At 36.4% G+C, this 20302-nt stretch overlaps 4 protein-coding genes across 4 annotated transcripts; 3 read left to right on the top strand and 1 right to left on the bottom strand.

Annotated features, from left to right (window-relative positions):
* The first annotated feature begins 2772 nt into the window (after positions 1 to 2772).
* Positions 2773 to 3770, top strand: LOC112081917 (formin-like protein 2). Its single transcript, XM_024148969.1, has 4 exons — positions 2773 to 3074; positions 3160 to 3244; positions 3371 to 3682; positions 3765 to 3770. The coding sequence occupies exons 1-4, from the start codon at positions 2773 to 2775 to the stop codon at positions 3768 to 3770; spliced, it is 705 nt and encodes a 234-aa protein (XP_024004737.1).
* Positions 3771 to 8274: 4504 nt separating this feature from the next.
* LOC18029706 (F-box protein At4g19940) lies at positions 8275 to 9707 on the top strand. The gene has a single exon (XM_006413859.2). It carries the CDS (start codon positions 8275 to 8277, stop codon positions 9583 to 9585), a length of 1311 nt encoding a protein of 436 aa, XP_006413922.1. The 3' UTR covers positions 9586 to 9707.
* A 2443-nt stretch (positions 9708 to 12150) lies between these two features.
* Positions 12151 to 13467, bottom strand: LOC18029705. The gene is made up of 3 exons (XM_006413858.2): positions 13371 to 13467; positions 12582 to 12743; positions 12151 to 12497 (listed from the first exon to the last, which is right to left on the bottom strand). The coding sequence occupies exons 1-3, from the start codon at positions 13390 to 13392 to the stop codon at positions 12283 to 12285; spliced, it is 399 nt and encodes a 132-aa protein (XP_006413921.1). The 5' UTR covers positions 13393 to 13467; the 3' UTR covers positions 12151 to 12282.
* A 3807-nt stretch (positions 13468 to 17274) lies between these two features.
* LOC18029704 lies at positions 17275 to 18593 on the top strand. The gene has a single exon (XM_006413857.2). The coding sequence runs from the start codon at positions 17427 to 17429 to the stop codon at positions 18390 to 18392; it is 966 nt and encodes a 321-aa protein (XP_006413920.1). The 5' UTR covers positions 17275 to 17426; the 3' UTR covers positions 18393 to 18593.
* Positions 18594 to 20302: the final 1709 nt, after the last annotated feature.

The raw sequence follows: 20302 nt of genomic DNA, 5'->3' as shown, positions 1-20302 counted from the left end.
TGACAATAAAAACTGATCACAATCTATCTGAAGTTTGCATGAACGATTGGGCATATCTTATTAAAGAGTATTTGCCAGATGATAATTTGGCTGCTGAAACGTATTATGAAATTCAGAAGCTGGTTTTTAGTCTTGGATTGCCTTCTGAGATGATTGATGTTTGTGTTGATAATTGTATGCTCTTTTGGAGAGATGATGAGAAGCTTGAAGAATGTCGTTTCTGTCAAAAGCCAAGATATAGACCGCAAATTGCTGGGCGTAAGAAGATTCCTTACCAACGAATGTAGTATCTTCCTATCACCGATAGGTTAAAAAGACTATATCAATCTGAACAGACAGCTGCGTCGATGAGATGGCATGCAGAACATTCACAAACAGGTGGCAAAATGACTCACCCGTCTGACGGGAAATCTTGGAAACATTTTAACACCGTACATCTAGACTTTGCTAGGTCTAAGCGAAATGTGTATCTTGGTCTTTGCACTGACGGTTTTAGTCCATTTGGTATGTCTGGTAGGCAATATTCATTATGGTCTGTGATTCTTACGCCATATAACCTTCCTCCAGATATGTGCATGCAAAAAGAGTTTTTGTTTCTAAGTATATTAGTCCCTGGTCCAAATCACCCAAAGCGGGCCCTTGATGTGTTTTTGCAACCACTCATACATGAGTTAAACCAGTTGTGGCATGTTGGAGTACGAACATATGACTGTTCGAGTGGTAAAAATTTTATGATGCGAGCGGTGCTTATGTGGACAATAAGCGATTTCCCGGCATACAGAATGCTATCAGGTTGGACAACGCATGGGAGGTTATCATGTCCCTATTGTCTTCATAGGACTGATGCATTTCAGCTTAAACATGGTAGGAAAACATGTTGGTTTGATTGCCACCGTCGGTTTTTACCACCAAACCATCAATATAGAAGAAATAGGCGTTTGTTTATAAAGAACAAATTGGTTCGTCTCCCTCCACCAGTGTACCTAACTGGAGTAGAGCTTGAAGCGCAAATAGATCATTGGGGTGGACTTGAAACGATCCCCCGAGGAGGAAATCGGCACACTCCAGCGAATATGCCTGAAGGATATGGGGTTCATCATAATTGGCACAAGAAAAGTATATTTTGGGATCTGCCATACTGGAAAGATCATTTGCTTAGACATAATCTTGATGTTATGCACATTGAGAAAAAAAATTTCGATAACATAATGCATACTGTTTTGAACGTCCAAGGAAGAACCAAAGACAGCGTTAAATCACGGATGGACTTGCCCGATATATGTAACAGAATTGAGTTGCATATGGTGAGTAATTGGAAAGCACCAGTTCCTGTATTTCGGTTGGGTGCTGAACAAAAAACAGCATTGTTTAATTGGGTATCATCAGCTGTGAAATTTCCTGATGGGTATGTATCTAATCTGGCTAAATCTGTGGATAAAGGACAAAAGTTTTCAGGGATGAAAAGTCATGATTGTCATGTGTTTATGCAACGGTTACTTCCTTTTGCGTTTGATGAACTCTTACCGGGACATGTCCATGAGGCACTAGGAGGCATTGAAGCTTTCATTCGTGATCTAAGTACAAGGACATTATCAGAAGATGTAGTTGCACAACTGTCTACAAATATTCCAATATTGTTGTGCAATTTAGAGAAAATATTCTCACCTGCTTTCTTCGATGTTATGGAACATTTACCTATACACCTCCCTCATGAAGCAGAGTTGGGTGCATTTTTCTGAGTAAACTGATGTGTTATATAAGGTTTTGTAGTATAAGATTAAAGAACTTGTAGATATGTGGTTTATGTTACGATGAATTTACGACGAATGGGTGTGATTCGTCGTAAAATCGTCGTAATATACCATCGAGTTTACGACGAAATGTAACCCCTAAATCTTATAATCAATCTTTTCTGGTTTTCAGGGGGAATTTAAATGAAGAGAATGATATGGATTACCATCTCATAAGGTAAAACAACTTTCTAAACAAAAAAAAAATTTTCAAAATTTGACATATATGTGTTTATCAAGTAATCTTAAGGTGTTATATACATTTAGAGGAGATGTAAGGATTTATCTTACATCTTATCAAATTCTTCATTAAGTTATGTAAACATGCTAGAAATTTATACAGACCACATTTATCATGTATAGACATGCTTGTATGTGCTTATGGATGTTTCAATTTTTTTAATTCATCATTTTTGTAAATACCATCGTAAAATCGTCGTAATATTACGACGATTTTACGACGATATGTAAATACATAGCCGTTATAATTTTTATGATTTATAAGGATTTGTCGTAAATTCGTCGTAATTTTACGACGAATTTATGACGACTAACCCTGATCGTCGTAAATTCGTCACAAAGCCCAGATACAGCCACGTGTGTTTGTCTTATTCGCTTTGTTGTACGGTTGCACCTTTACGACGGATTTACGACGAATAAAAATTCTATATATATGGAAGCACCGCTTCCTCATTTCGTCGCTCATTCAACTTCTTCCTCTCCCTGCTTCCTCCTCACTTCGTTGCTTCCGTGCAAACCCAAAAAATCAGGTAATTTTTTTTTTACTTAAAATCTAATTTTTATTTTTAATTAGTTTAGAAATACAAACGGTTTAGGTCAGAAATTAGTTTAGGCTCAAAATTTATTAGATTTAGGATCGGAATTTGTTAGATTAAGGATTTAGGGTGTTTGTTAGATTTATGATCATAATTTAAAATTAATTTGTAATTTCAAAAATAAAAATTTTCCGGTTTTGCAGACGATGACACGACGGAGGACGCACTACATCAACTTTATGGCGGACGGACACTCTTCCAGGGCGTCTGCATCGGGCAATACTGGGACCGATGTCCCTTCATCTTCCGGAGCCTCCCAGGTTCCGAATACAATTGCGGAGCAATCTCCACCACCGCCTCCACCACCACCTCCACCGCCGGTTGCCGAACTGGTACCCGTCCCTCCTCAACCGTATGCCCAACTTACGGTTGAGGACTTACAAGCCCTCCCGGGACGGGGGATTTTACGACGTTTGGTTCCCGGAAAAGCGGAACCAGGTTCTTATTGGTAAGTAATTTATTTTTTTTAATATATTTTTAATTAATGCTTTATTTTACTTAAATATTATTGTAAACTAATTTTTTTTTCCTAGGTTTGACTTGGATAATTGTGTCGGTCGGAGCGTTTCCGACACAATTAAGAGTCATTTTGTTGAGCCGCACTACAATTGGAGCAAGGTATCGAGACGTTCGACACTTGGTACAAGTGCTTCGCGGTAAAATTTTTTAACTCTTCTATATATCTTATTTTAAATTGAATTTTAGTTTTATTTTGTTTATATAATTATTTGTTTTATTTTGCAGCAACGGTGGAACTGGGACATCAGGATCAACGAGACGGTCCGCGAAGCTTTCTGGCTGAAGGCGCAGAAACGCCTAGTCAACACCGTTTCCGATTGGAAGCGGAAGTGGGAGACTGACGGCGACGAAGCGAAGCCGAGTGCCATATCTACTTCCTGTTGGAACGGGTTGAAGGCGTACTGGCTGGACCCGCATGCCCAGACCGTTGCGTCTAAGTGTTCGGCCGTCCGCAACCGGGTCGGTCCTGACGGTCAGAAGTTAGTAACCCCGCACACTTCTGGCCAAATCTCTTTTGCGGGCCGACGTCTCATGATGGTAAGTAATTATTTCATTATTATTTTATTTTTAATTATTTCAATTAATTAAATATTTTTAACTAATGTTTATTAATTGGTAGGCCTAGGAAAACGGAGGAGAACTTTCTCCAATGACGAAGCTTTTCGAGACCATTCACCGGAAGAGGGACGGGAGCTTTGTCGACGCTCGATCAGAGGAGATCTACAACGCCGCTTTTCAGCGGATCGCCGAGCGGGAAACCCAGGCCACACCTGACGGTACTATCCAAGTACCGTTGACCGTCACTGAGCAAGACCAGATTTTTGAGGAGGTATGTCTATTTCACATTTTTCAAACTTTATTATATTTATTATTTAATTAATAATCAATTAACATTTTAATTTTCATTTGTAGGTTGCTCCGAAGAAGAAGGGCCGAACCTTAGGGATGGGCTCTATTAGAGACTGTCCCGCAGCCTCGGCATTCGGATTCCGCACGCAAGAGGATCCGAGTCAGCTTCGCCAGGAGCTTGCCATGGCCAATTCTGAGATCACCACTCTCAGACATGAGCAAAGTACCCAGAAGCAGGAGCTCACCGAGATGCACGGCCTCTTCGACATCATTGCTGAAGTGGTTCCGCAGTTGGCCACCGCTATCCGAGAGAGACAACGGCGAGCTCGAGGGATCTTTGAGACCGGTGGTACTTCTGGGGAGCAGACGCAGGCTCCGATAGTGCAGACGGGGAACGACGATCCACAGTCACGGCCGGGCAAGACGGAGAGCCTCCTCGAGACGTCGATCTCAACCTCGACGATTACGATATCACGTTATAGTAGATTTATTTTTGTAAAAAACAAATTGTATTAAATTTTTTTCTTTTATTTATAAATTAATTTTGATTTTAAATTTTAAGTTAAAATTATTTTTAATTTTCAATTATTTGATTATTTAAAAAATTCATTAATTAAAATAAAATTGAATTTAATTAATTAATTTATAAATCGACGTAAATTCGTCGAACTAACGTCAGATTATTTACGACGAATTTACGTCGATGTAATTTACGTCGAATTTACGTCGGAATTTTACGACGAATTAACAACGATACCTTAAAAACTGTTTTTTCCGTAATTAAAATAGGTTGTCTCCTAATCGTTGTTTAATCGACGTAATTTTACATCGATTTTACGTCGTTTTTAAGTTTGACCTATTTCGTTGTACTTTCGTTGGAAAATTTACGTCGATATTACGACGAATTATTGCCGACGATTTTACGACGATTTTTGTCGGTTGGTAAATTTACGATGATTTTACGACGAATTCTGTTGTAAAAGCTCTTTTACGTCGATTTTACTTCGATATGTTCCGACGTAAAACTCCATCTTTCTTGTAGTGAAAAAAACACATCTTTTCCTCCGAAAAAACCCTAGAATTACAGTTATCTTTTTGTATTCTTTCTCTTCGAGAAATCATGTATTCATCTTCGATTAAATCAATACAAATCCAATTTCTTCAATACATTTTATATTTGATCGATTCGAAGACAAATTTGTCCTATCGTTATAAATCTTTTCCTTAAAACTATATACAAATTTTTGAGTGTGGAATTTAGGAACCACACATATGGCCATTGATAGTCGATCTTTGTGTTATAGGACCTGGGCCGACCCGGAGTTAAAATCCATGATGCAAAATTTCAGATAACAAAAGTTTTAAGGCAGCAAAAAAGTCTAGAACTTTTTTTTTTTTAAAGTATGTATACTTAGTCCCACATCAATGAAGTCAAAAAAAACAAGAAGGAAAAGTTGCATATAAATAAGATTCACCATCCATTTTTTATTTTTAAAGAAATTGTGGATCTATTATTGGGTTCAATTATAAATCAATAATTTTTTAAAAAAAAATGATTTTAGGCCTTAGATTTTAGGCAGAAAAAAAATCAATGATTTTGATTATATATTTAAAAAATTTGTCGTAAAAAAAAATCAATAGGTACCGTTGATGGTTGCTTAATAAGCCTGTTGGTGGCAGATCTGAATGGAACCCAAACGGCAGCGTGGACCAGATCTGCTTCATTTACTCTGCAAATCATGTCTTCAATCTCCCTCAGATAAGTTTCAATGCGACAACGCTCTAGTGGTCTTTTGCCTCTCAGCCGTGCGATGGTTTGTTTTTAGTCCCGAAAGCTTTGGTTTCAGTTGCCAATCCATCAGACGAGCTGGTGGCAGCATCTCCAATGGTCGCATTGGCGATTAAGTTTTCCTGTCTTTTTTTGTTTTGCTGGTTTGGGTCAGTTTGCTCTAGTTTTGTCTCAAGCTTTTTAGGATTTTTGTAAATGAGCTTCTGTTTGTTTTTTTTTTTTGCCCTCCCCCCTTTAGACTTTTAGTTTTAAATTTATGTTTGCATCTGTTTTTGTAAATGTTCTAAACTCAAACATTAAATATGAAGGCTCATTAAAAAAAATATCTAACATATAATAAATTTATATTTTTTAGCGTATGCTATGATTGAATATTTGAAAACAAAATCAATCACTAACATTGTTATTAATAACATATATTGATGTTTTCAGTTAAATTATTAAAATGCAATTATATTTATATAAAAAACTAGATAAAAATTGATCATACAATTTTATAATCAGATTTTATACTCGGGTCACCTGGATATATCTGCTCAGAACAAAAGATGAGGTTTTGACTATGTTTCTCAAGTTTTTACGGATGGTTAAGACTCAGTATAGTGTTCGATCTGATAATGCTCCAGAGATTCAGGGATTTGTATAAGAAGAAAGGTATCATTCCTTACCATTCTTGTCCGGAACTCTAGAGCAGAACTCAGTCGTCGAGAGGAAGCACCAACACATACTAAATGTGGCAAGATCTCTCATGTTTCAGTCACACATGCCATTGGAGTTTTGGGGAGAGTGCATTTTGACTGTTATTTTCCTAATCAACAGATTGCTTACTCTTTTCCTTCAAAACAAATCTCTATTCGAAGTTCTTACTTTCAAAAAGGCAGATTACAGTGGAATTCGTGTCTTCGGTTGTCTTACTTCTTCAAAGAGCAGACATAAGTTTCAACCACGTTTAAGACCGTGCATCTTCCTCAGTTATCCTGCTGGATATAAAGGTTACAAATTATTTGATGTTGAAACAAACACAGTTCACATTTAAAAAAACGTGATGTTTCATGAAGACATCTTTCCATTTGCTAAATATTTGCAATTGTATGACTAATACAAAATCATGTTGTTACACATAATCGTATTAACATGCATATAAAATCAGTTAAATTACTTATACTTTAAATAAATTAAATTATATTTATTAAAACAGTTTATAGATACTTACCTAGTCAATCAGTAACTCCAAGTAACAATCAAAGCAATAACTGAAATCTTTCTTAATGTGTTGGTTTATTTCATTCTCCATGCCGAAGTATTTATACAAGATGAGTATTTCGTTATTCTATACAATATTTCTTTCTTGTGATAATATCGAATCTAGGATATGAATATATCCGTTCCTGATAATTACCATACTCTTTTTTAGAAAAATGACAAATGATTTGAAATAAATAAAAAAATGTGGAACCTGAAATTGAGGTCGTTCGATAGAGTTTATGGTCACATACATATATACTCGAAACATGGGATGGATTTCCGGAAAACAACCGGTCTTAGAGGCGCACCACCTTGCGGATAAAGGGGACGCTTGTGTAGAAGAGTTGGCGCACTGGATAGAAACAAACCAGCCGCGGAATGATGAGAAGCTTGATATTGCCCGCTAGAAGAAGTGGCTTCTAATCTTTAGTAGATACTAATCTTTAAAACATTTTGGGCATTATTAGTTGTATAAGATTTGAACAGAAACGAGATCGAGACTCGCTCCTGAAGAAGACGAAGATGAGCTCGAGAGGATCTGGAAATTATGAATAATGTTTCTGTTAATCATAAACTGTCGATGTACAATGTGTTATATACAATTATCATCTATCCAAATAACCGATTCTCAATAAACCAAAATATATTTTGTAAACCACATCTAATAGGCATCTTAGATCTCGTTTAGCGATGGTGATCAATTTCCCAAATAGGTTGAATCATCCAAATGATAAACCAAACTTAAACAGCTACAAACCACTGAATAACAGAGGAAAGTAGCAACTGAAGCAAGTATAGCAAGAGACTTGAGGAAAGAGTATTGCAAGAGACTTGAGAAGCTGCGATCAGTTAAAGAGAGTTATCTGTAAAAATAAGAACAAAAGAGTCAGAGATTGATATCTATAGAAAAAAATCAAAAATAATAAAGGAGTTAGACATTGATACTAGAATGTCACAACGTAAAATGTCAAAAATTAAGAAATTGTGGAAAGTTGTTAAAATTCCACTTTAAAATGATTAATATTAATATATAAGAGACTTAAAACTATTCATTTATTGCCAATTGGTTTTGAGTTTAAAAGATTTCTCTGCTCCAGAATCATTAAGACAAGTCAAGTTTTGGATGGTTCAGATCAGCCCATCAAAAAGGCCCAAAAGTTTAGCCCATCGATGCAGGAACACTCTTAGAATTTCCATATATGATAATATATAGGGTTTTGTATCTAAAGTTTTCGATCACTAAAATATGGCTTTTTCTTTTGACCTAGCCGTCATCTTCAACCAGGAGAGGAGAAGAATGAAGAAGAGAAGATCGAAGAAGATAAGAAGAAGAAGAAGACGAAGAGACGTATGCAAGATCAGCCAGAAACCTACACATGAGATTCCTTTTGAACTCGTGTTCGAGATTCTCACGAGACTGCCCGCTAAATCCCTTATGAGGTTCAAATCCGTCTCGAAGATCTGGTCATCCTTGATTTGTTCCAAATATTTCACCAACCGTTTTCTAAACTTTTCATCATCGCCGCCACGTTTATACATGTGCTTGGGCATCGACAACAGCGATGTAATACTGTCATCGTCAGCTTCCTCTGACTCGGACGGTAATACTATATCTTCCTTTGTAGTTGACCAAGACTTGACAATCCCAGCGTTGGAAGGCTACAACGTCTCTCACGTTTTCCGCGGTTTGATGTGCTTTACGAATGAGGATAGTGCGCAAATATATAACACTAGCACTAGGCAGCTTGTAGTCTTACCCGACATAGAAGAATCCAACATCATAGCTGAAAATCATGAGTCTAAGAGGATCATGTATTGTATCGGACATGATCCCGTTCATGATCAATACAAAGTGGTTTGCACAGTTTCAACAAGTAGAAACCAAACATTCCTTTTAGAGTATTGGGTACTCGTTTTAGGAGGAGATGTATCAAGTCGATATTGGAGAAAGATTCCAAGTCCATGTCCACCACATCGTCCTATAACACAAGGATTGATTATCAATGGTCGTATGCGTTACATAGCTTGGTCACGGTTGCTTGATCCTGTGCTTGTCAGTTTCGATATGATTTCTGAAGAAATCAGTTTGCTCCAAAAACCTGAAGATGCCTTTTGGTCTTATTGTGGTACTGATATCATAGAATACGGTGGAAGAGTAGCTGTTTTACATAATTCTAGTCTTGAAGACGAAGGTGTGATGGAACTATATGTTATGGAAGATGAAGAAAAGAATAGGTGGTCTAGGAAGACTCTGGTGTTGGATACTTGTCAAATGAACCTGGTTCGTACTCATATAGTCAATGACATGAGTTTGAGGGTACAAGGTACAACTAGCAACGGCGAGGTTATCCTTGTACCTCAAAATATCTATTACACTCCAAGAGGCAAGAGTTTTGTTAAACCTCAATTTACTACTCTTTTCTACATTTTTCTTTACGATTTTCAAAACAATCATTTGAGAAAAGTTGATATCAAAGATACATCAAACCGCTATCCCACCAAAATTTGGGACGTTATTGGATTTGATGACTTTGACAACTTAATGTATCTTCTCTAAACGTTTGTCCCTTCTTTTCATTTTTATTTTACTTTATTTTTGGATGCTTATTGGCTTATTGCTGTAGAATGTGCTTTGGCTAGCAACCGATAGCTCTGTTTCTCATGCTTCTAAATTACTGCTTGGTGTTATCAATTATATAAAGGAAAAAGAGGTTCAAAGCTTCTAGCATCAATGCACAAGTTCCTGATGGTTCTGTTTTATCTAAAGTTTTTGAAAAAAAAGGTGAAGCGCATCACTGCCGTGTGTACGTTCATGCAGCTTTCTTTGATTTAGTCTGCGAATGAGATAGGGACCTACATGCAATGATGCATATGGAAAGTCAAGCCGAGAAGACTCATCCCCATGGCTTTTGCAATATATAACTAAGAAGGAAAACACATTGCCGATGAAACAGCAGCATCAGCGAAATTCTGACAAGTGTTTGACAAAAGGCTGCATGGGAGACCACTTGACTTTGCCACTAATAGCATCTGATCACGATGAGTTTGTTCACTACTAAATTGATCTAATGTTTGGTAAGAGCAGAGACATGACAGATCAAAAAGAACATCATTTCCCATGAAAACACCTAGATAGTACCATGAATATGAGGACATGCGAGCTGAAAATGTTGTAGTCAAAACCGACACTGATAGAGATGGTAACTAGACTATTCCGAGTTTTACCAAAGAGACTTCGGTTGAATTATAGTTGGATTTCATGGTAAATCAAAATGAAACTTTAAAGGTCCATAAATCCAAAAGCAAACAAAACACCAAAACAGAAACAAAAATCAAACACACAAACACAGTTTAAGATAAAAGTAAAGTGAAAGTGATTGAAATGTAGACAAATAGATGAGACCACGTACAAACAGAGCCGCTATGAGTCTAAAAATGCTACAAACAAGAGAAATGGCATTGTTTGACCTCAAACAAAAAAATACATCACACAAAAAATAGAACATAGTTTTTATTTTATTTTTATACTTTGTTGGAGATTTCTTTTTTAGGCCCTATACAGGTAAGGTAAGCCCAACTAAAACAAAGCCCAATAAATATCTGAACTAGGAAGATCTATGTTAAGTACAAAAACAATCACGAGTTCTCATCGAAGACCAGCTTCATTCGAAACCCCGATTTTGGTAATTTTCTTAAACCGGATCGGTTATCTGAGCCGAACCGCCAACAATTGAAGTCGGGTTTGGTCCGCAAAGGCTGATTTCAATTTTTATGTAGATTCGTGTGAGAAGGTGGTGCTTGATCCGAGTACGGCGTAAAAAGAGAGTGAAAAATTCGTCATCTTTCGTTTGCTAGATAGTCTCCATCTCTGCTCCGGTTTCAGCGCGCTATGGATTGGAGCCTAAGCTCGAGAAAGCCCTTCGTTCTAAAACATCAGGTGCTTAAAATCCTCAATTCCTTTCTCTTTTCAGTTAATTAGGGCCTGAAAATTTGATTCTTTGCCTCCACTTGTTGATGCGCATAGGATTAAGAAGGCTTCCTTAACTTTATTTGCGAATATACGTTCTTGTTTTCTTCTCTAGGAGTATGAAAGTTAAAAGTTTTGTTTTCTCTTTCGCTATTATTTCAGTTATAGCTGTTGAAGCTATCTTGGAGACTGGTAGGAAGCTTGAACAGTGGAACAAAAGAACCTGAACCTGCAATTGCTGTTTACAGTTTATTTGGCTTGATTCCTGAAGAAGATAGGCTCTTTTCCAATACTATCTTATTGATCAAACATAAGTTGGGTTTTTCCCTTAAGGGTTGTGGTTGTTTTCTTCTTGGGAGATGACAGATTTTTACACTTGGAATAGAGTGACAGTGATGATATATACAACAGTAATTGTAGTTAGTAACTTATATTGACAGTGATGATACAACTGATGATTAGCTTACTCATGTTGTTGGTTATTACGATGATAGCGATAGAAAGATGCATGATGATTAGTCTTAGTCATGTTGTTTTTGTTGAGGATGAGGATAAGGATTGGATTTTCTTGTTTTGACCATATTAACATCGTACTGCGGCTAATTTATAATTTATTTATGTGATTTAAAAAATTTATACTGAAAATTCTTATATTTTCAAATTAGTATTTAACTGACGAGAAAATGATTGGTTTAAACTCGTTTAATGGACAGGAAAAAGCGCAAAATGGGGAAGAAAGGAAAATTATTTAGGCAAAATAACAAAGCCCAATTTAGTCTCAAATCGATTTTTATTTCGACCCAAACTTCAAAAATGTGGGCTTATCAGCCCACATTTAAATTTCCAGATATGTCAAATTTCTCCTGAAATTCGAACCAGATTGTAGAACTGGAGTTTTATTTACCCTTTTTTACCGTGTAAACTGACTGGGAAAAACTAAAAACCTTCATTTTTTTTACATCAATGGACAATTGAATTTTTACTATCGTGTCAATCACAGCCTGCACATTCATATCAATTATTGCTGCTGTTTTGTATAAATTTGTCATCAAAGCTGTATTGTTATCATGTTATTCGTTAATGTTGGATAATGGTTTACATATTATGATAACCCAATCATGTTTGCAGCACGGATGATCTTTACTCTTTCCGTAGACTTTAATATTAGAAAATGTCTTTAAGTCAAACAGTATTTTAAAACATGAAAAGGATATAACCCGTTTCTTATTTAGTAATCTTGGTTTTCTATAAACGAGAGGTAAGTTCCAATAGGATTTGACACAACATCTACTTCTGCGAAGGCTTCTTCTCCTTCTCTGGCTTCTTCTCCTTGTCTGGATTCGACTTAAGAGAGTCAAGATAGTAATTCTCTTCCTTTGTCATGGTGCGGTAGGTCCTCTCAAACTGCATCCAAGCAGTGTACTGGTTCCATTGCTTTCTGGACCATGTCTCAGAATCTTGTGGAGGGCACTCGAAAGGATTTGGAGGAGCCGAGGTTGCAGCTACGAGGTTCAGTATTAAAAGGTTCAGTATTAAAAACGATCTGAAGTAATAGAGAGGTATTTTGAACCAGTGAAGATACATACCTGGATCCAGAAAGTAAGTTGTGTCAGAGCCAATAGAGGAGCCACCAGAGGAGGAGCTTGAAGATGAAGACTGGATCTTCTTCTTCTTTCCACGAGAAGCTTTCTTCTTCCCTCGTGACTTTTTCCCATTCCCACCACCAGAAACCTTACCCTTACCCTTCCCTGGAAAAGGTAAAAGCCAAGCAAAATGATGCACAACAAATCAATCATAGCAACCGATAAAAACAAACAAACAAAAAAAAAAAAGTCGATCGATAACGATTTCGCATATTGCACGATGAATCCAAGCACAGGAAACAAACTTCCGCTAATACATCGAAACCAGATAAAATCAGATCGAGAGAAACAATCCGAGAAAACGAGATCAGAGGTGTTCGAAACAACAAATCCGAGACCAGCTAATCAAACAAAATGATATCGAAAGCTAATCCAAAGCACGAGATCAACAAGTTTCCGCTACTACATAGAACTAGATCTAGAGCTCCAAATAGAGAAGAGCAAATCAATCCGAGCAGAGGTATTCAAAACAACAAATCCGAGACTCGAAATCAAATCAATCCGAGCAGAGGTATTCAAAACAACAAATCCGAGACTCGAAATCAAATCAATCCGAGCAGAGGTATTCAAAACAACAAATCCGAGACTCGAAATCAAATCAATCCGAGCAGAGGTATTCAAAACAACAAATCCGAGACTCGAAATCAAATCAATCCGAGCAGAGGTATTCAAAACAACAAATCCGAGACTCGAAATCAAATCAATTCATCAGCGAAATCTCGGAATCGTTACCTGGAGCGTTCGCCGACTTCATGACTGACAGAGAGGAAGCAATCGAATTTCAAAATAAGTGTGGGAGATTGAAAATGTATTGTAAATTAGGAAATTAGGTTGGGGCGCGAATATATAGATGTTGAGTCTTAAACCGTACAAAAACGTTTAAATAATAGATTTTGGATTTGGGATACAAGAATTATCTTTTGCCTCAGTGGCTTGCGCGGCCCAGATATTTTCCCCTCCTTTCAACGTTCGTTCCCTCCTAAATGGTACCCTTTTTTTTCCCTCTCGTTTGACTTTGCTATGAACAACAAAACCCCTCGTTTGACTTTGCTATGAACAACAAAACCCCACGAGAAAACCAGGCCAAAATTTTGTTTCTTTTAAAAATCATAGCAAAAACAAAACAAAGAAATAAAACCAATCTTACTAATGCATGAAATTTAAGAGAAAACAAAAGAAATTCCAAAGTCTCCATGAATTCGAAAAGTACTACAACAATTCACCTAACTCAAAGATGATAAATTCATGTTTTTGTGTGGAGTAGTATCGAATAAATTCTTTATATGAAGAAAATGAGCAAACAAAGGAGAAAAATAATTTTCTATGAAAATAATTATGTTACGAAGCCAAAGAGTGTTTTGGAGAATTGTAGCCAACGATATCTATATATAAAGAGAGGAAAGACCTAGTTTGCTAACCTACCAAAAAATCAGGGAATATAATCAGCAATTACGCAGTTAATGAGAGATTACTATAATCACGGCCGAGATGTCTAATCAAAATCTTTTTTCAGAATCTTTTTTCAATAAATATATAGAAAAGTTAGAGTGGCTCGGTCGAGAGATAGTATGTTATCTATAAACGCACCTTTTGAATTTTCCTTTCTAGTATCTAAAACAATATTGCTTTCTATATCCCATACTTAAGCATTTGCTTAATCCGATGCTCAAATATTCCCTTCTCTTCTTATGCAACAGAGTCGTCGTCGGCCTTTAATTTGTAGACTTGGTTGTTTACTCGGTTTACCATATAAGTTTTTTAACATAGGTTCAAGTTTGTCTACAATACATTCACATTTGGTTCGGTTTTGATAACAATTTGGTTCATAATAAAATTCCAGTTAGATTCTGTTTTCTTAAACCACGGTCAAGATCATATTTGTATGCTCACACCACAATCCAAATGCTAAACATCCTTTTGGACTTGTTAATCTATATGTACGTGACGTGATCTATTTGTGTGCATGAGAAATAAACGTATTTACCTAATAACCATTTTCCCGTACATTATTATTTTGGTCAACATTGTTGATTCTGCATTTGGAAAGCACGAAGAGAGGCCATAGTCGGGCTAATTTAACTTACAGTTCTCTGCAAAATTTTAAGTTTAGTAATAAACCTGTAATGTTCTATAAAACACCTATGTACTGTAATGCTCTAATTAATTAATTTGGTTGTACTTCTTTTTTTTTATTAAAAAAAAAACTACTTGTCGCTGGAGCTGGAACGGAGCCGGATATCCGGATTTTTCAAGGTATCCGGATCCAGATCCGGTTTCGCCGGATAATCAATTTTACTATCCGGATCCGGATCCGAAAATTATACGGTTTGAACCAAATATTTACGGATATCCGGTTTCGTTGATTTAAAAAAAAAAGTCTTCAATTTTTAAAATTACAATGAGATCATATATATAATTAAAAATTTAAAATATATCAACATATCAAAAATTATAAATACCAAAAATTAAAAAGCATTCAAGTAGCATTCAAATAGCACAAAGTTAAAAAGTTTACATAGCAAAAGAGAAAATAGTAATAGAGAAGTTAATTTATCTTCATCTCTATATGTTATCCATTTTAAGGTTTTTCTCTCACAATCTAAAATAGAAAATAATAATGAAATATGAATTTTAATAAATATTATCAAAATAAATAAATACTTAATAAACGGATAACGAATAACGGATATCCGATTTCAAAATTTTCTATTATCGAGATCCGTATCCGAAATAACCGAATACTTAATTTAACTATCCGGATCTGGATCCGAACTACACGGATATTGAGTTTTTACGGATCGAATAGTACCGGATACCGGATCGGATATCGGATACCGGATAATAATTCCAGCCCTACTTGTCGCGAGGGTTTAGATTTAATATGTAGTGTAATATATTTCATGGGTTAAGAAAATTGATGGTTCTGTTTTGTCTCAAAAAAGGGTCTGATCGAGCTCTTGTTGGATCGGTCCACCAGAATGGTATTCCCCGCTCGGTGAGATGAGCCAGAAACCAACGTTGGACTTTGTTGACATCCAACCGTACACCTTGTTTTCCTTGTTTGTAGTGATAATTTCTTAGGTGATTGGTGGGTATTGAAAAGAGATAAATTGAATCTGATATTTAGGAAAACGCAATAAACAACAAAGAATAATCTCATAGTTCCACAGTATTAAATCAGCTCAGAATCAAGCGTAAACTCTTCCTAATGACAAACCAAACAAGAGCAACAACAAACCACTGACGAAAACTAAAGAAATCCAAATCATTGAAAACAAAAGAGATTATGAAATTACAGAGGAAAGCAGCGATTGAAGCATAGATATGCTCACTAATTCGGAATCCTTCTCGAATCACCGGTTGAATTCCCATGACAATATTTTGCACGTTAGTTAGATTTCTTCTTTGTATCCGCCACTTAACAGACTGAACAATATCCCCCACAAGAATTGCATCATAGCTACAATGCAAGTGACCAAAACAAAATTCAGATTCTTGATAATGACGAATATATTCAGCTAAAAGAAAAACTGTCACCTGTAGCCTGATGTCTTGAAGCCAGTGTTTGTGCAGATAAGATTCACATTTTGCATCCAAAGTTCAGCAAATGGATGATCATTGATGCCATGAATCTTCCAAAAACAAGCTGTTTTCTTAAAGACACTACTGATGTTTTCGAAACTGTAATGTATGTCAAACTACTCTGTCTTCCAATAAAATACACTATTTTCAAAAACATCTCATTTGAAATAAACCTCTCAAAACAATTTTTTAAACGTTTTTTGTCGTATTTTTTTTTATAAACTCTGACTTTCCATATTTCCCATTTTTTAACCATAGTTCCGTTATTCGCTCATTACCTAAATACATTTTATTCAAATCCCATAATAAAAACCGCCAAGAAATTACTCATTGGCCCTTTATTAGTCTCATAATAACATCTACTAAAAACATTTATTTTAAAGAAAAAAAAAGATCAAATGAATTAATCAGGCATTGGAAATTTGGAAGTGTAATTACTAATTAGTGTGATTCACAAGTATTGCAACGGCCCAATAACGTCTAGTAAACCCTAATTAGTTACACGCCAAATCATATACTGTGTGATACCTCGAGCAATATTGGATTTAATAGCAACCTGCTATTGAATATTTTGGCTTGTTTTGTTGTTCGGTGTTATGTAATAAATTCATGGAACTAGTGTGAATGACAGAGTAATCTGCAACAAACTGGTTTTATTTACAACAAATTTGACAAATTTAACAAAGAGTTTAGAAGTTGATCAAAAACAAAAAACAAAGAGTTTAGAAAACAAATTTGACAAATAAAAATGAGAGAATTTCTGTCTGAAGTAAAGTTAGGCTATGAATAGTTCAAAAGCCATGATCTGTTCAGTTGAGTTAACTAGTTTGTACAATTTTTTTTTAATTTCTGTTTTTTTTTCACTATGCAAATTTGAAACTATTTCCCAAAATTATTGACTTCTTAACATGCAAGGAGTATTACCCATTGTTACCGATTGGAGATTAATCATTGACCAAGTCGTCTTTTTCATGATGTATGTATCTCTAATTGTTTTAAACAAAAACAATATTCCTAAAATTAGAAATGGTCTTTCCAAGAAAAAAATTGAGAGTGTCATGCCATCTTCTTCCTCGTCTTTTACTCTGTGTTGAAAAGCTCTCAAGATTGGATCAAATTCGTCAAAAAAAAAACTCGACTTTTTTCAAAATCCATTCCTTCTCTACCAATATCTCGTTCTCTGAGTGAACTATCCCTAAACCCGCCATGGATCTTGCCCCAGAAGAGCTTCAATTCCTCAGCATTAGAGGAATCTTGCGTGAATCAACCTCGATCCCCAAATTTTCCCCCAAAACCTTCTACCTCATAACCCTAATCCTAATTTTCCCTCTCTCCTTCGCGATCCTCGCGCATTCCCTCTTCACACAACCGATCTTTGCTCAGATCGACACTTACCCTCCCGCCGATCAAGCTCAGACCCAACACGAATGGACCGTCCTCCTCGTCTTCCAGTTCTGCTACGTCATCTTCCTCTTCGCCTTCTCTCTCCTCTCCACAGCCGCCGTCGTCTTCACCGTCGCTTCTCTCTACACCGGAAAGCCCGTCTCTTTCTCCTCCACAATGTCGGCGATTCCTCTGGTCTTGAAGCGTCTCTTCATCACTTTCCTCTGGGTCTCCCTCTTGATGCTCGCCTACAACACCGTCTTCTTGATCTTCTTGGTCGCGCTAATCGTGGCCGTCGATCTGCAGAACGTGGGTTTAGCTGTCTTCTCGTTGCTGGTGATCTTGGTCCTGTTCTTGGGCGTTCATGTTTACATGACGGCTCTGTGGCATTTAGCTAGCGTTGTCTCTGTTCTTGAGCCGGTTTACGGTTTAGCCGCGATGAAGAAGAGCTACGAGTTGCTTAAAGGGAAAACCTTTATGGCTTGTTCGATGGTTTTCATCTATCTTGCTCACTGTGGATTAATCGCTGGAGTGTTTGGATCAGTGGTGGTTCACGGTGGAGAAGATAACGGAATCTTCACTAGAATAGTCGCTGGTGGGTTCTTGGTTGGTGTTCTTGTGATAGTGAATCTAATTGGGTTGCTTGTGCAGAGTGTGTTTTACTATGTTTGCAAGAGTTTTCATCATCAGGAGATTGATAAATCCGCTTTGCACGATCATCTTGGTGGGTATCTTGGTGAATATGTGCCTCTTAAGAGCAACATTCAAATGGAGAACTTTGATGTTTGACAGAACCGGTTATTCAGGTTTTTGCAGTTTATAAATGTCGTGTAAGTTTGTAATGTTTGTAATTTTTTTCAAGAAGTGCTTTTTTTTTTCCCTTTTTCTACTTGCATATTCAATTTTAGTGGAGAGGAAGAGACTATTCTTTATAGAGTTTCTGTTACTTGTATGTAGACTATTTGAATTTGATGCATACATAAGAATGAATGGGAGAATTTTTTTTTTTTTTGACAAACCAAAGTGGGATAATTTCTGTCTGAAGCAAACCTAGTTTCTGAAGAATTTCTGTCTGAAGCAAACAAGAGCCTGGTCGTGTTTTGTTCGATAGAGTTAACTAGTTTCAGATGAAAATCTCTGTTTCATCGTATATGCTTGTAAGATATAAGGCGTAATTTGATTTTGTGGATTATGTTCTGTGATTGCTTACCTAAATTGTCATTGTCTAATTTGTCTGAAACAAAGTTAGCTTTTCATCTTTACTTGATTCGTTGTTCGGTGTTATGCTGAATTCATGGAACTGCCAATGAATTGCAGAGTAATAAGAGCAAGCTGGTTCTTAAATTTGATGTGGTTTCGAACACTGCCTTTGTCTGAACTCTCTACCAATATCTCAAAGAGAGCCTTCGTTGCAACTAGTAAATTAATGTTTAATAGAACAAAAAAGGTTCCAAGAAGAAATCGTGATTATTGCCAAAAGAAAAGAAGTTATTATATACCGGTTGTATAACATAGTATTACCTTCTTTTTTTTTAATCTGGTCTATTCGGCCAGCACTACTAACCGGCGCTTAGACACTGCGATATTTGCGGTAGTTGGCGAGATCGATCACTAATTCAGTGCATACGGTATACATGGTCGGTTAGAGACTAATGGTGCCTTGATCAGCCAGTCTTTCTATAGTCCCAAAAATAAGATCAAAATGTTATTGAGTTCAAGGAGTTTTGAAGAAATTTTTAGTTAATGTTGCGTGCATGAAGTACATATTTGCCGATGTTAGATCAAGTTTGGTGCATTAATTCGAAATGTCAACTTTATTATAGAGTTTTGGACCGTACACCAAAATGTTCGTTCGTATCATAAAACGTAATTGCCAAACCTTCCTCTTGAATGACGGAAGGTGCAACTCGGGCGGCTACATGTAGCGCGACCAAAAGCTACAACTGTGGCTACGTATTTCACTAATTTTATATATTTAACTTCTCGCTCTTAACACTATAAATACAAACCCTCACGCCCAGTACAAATAACTCAAACTCCTTATCTCTACAACTACAAATCATCAAAATCTGATTTAGCATTTTCACATATATGGCTTCCTCTCTACCTCACCTTCCACCTCGTCTCCTTGGGCTTCACCTCGGCACAATCTCCGGTGGCCCAACCTCGGTGTCCTTTTACCGAGTCCGAACTCAAGGTTTGCGTCGACATACTTTGCATTTTTGTTAAGAGAGGCTCTAGAATGGTTCTAGAACCTTGTAGTCCTATTAGGATTAGCATATATATACATATCTTGGTTAGAATTTAGATATATATCAACTATAATTAGGATAAGCAGAATTCTAGTTTTATCTTATATTATGTAAATATTTCTAAGTTATCATGGTATATATTTTACGAAAAGAATCAAAACGAGAATCAATGATAAGTAAAGCCTCACGGAAATCGTGATGAAGTTGGTTTTGTAACTTGAGTGGAAGAATTTATTCCAATACTTGCCTCCTGTATTTAAAACGATCACAATATGATGGAGTATTGTGCTATGCATGTGGGAACAACATGTTGTCAAAGATGGGCGTTTGTGACAAAAGCACTAAGAAGGTCGAGTGTTTACTATTTATTGTCCAAGTTGGGTATTGCGTTTGTAACTTTCACCCTCCAACTTGAAGGAGGGTTTTAAGAGAGGGTTCTAGATGGTT

Source organism: Eutrema salsugineum, unplaced genomic scaffold (assembly GCF_000478725.1).
Source record: "Eutrema salsugineum unplaced genomic scaffold, Eutsalg1_0 scaffold_1, whole genome shotgun sequence".
NCBI lineage: Eukaryota > Viridiplantae > Streptophyta > Magnoliopsida > Brassicales > Brassicaceae > Eutrema > Eutrema salsugineum.
This window is presented reverse-complemented; position numbering and strand designations above follow the sequence as displayed.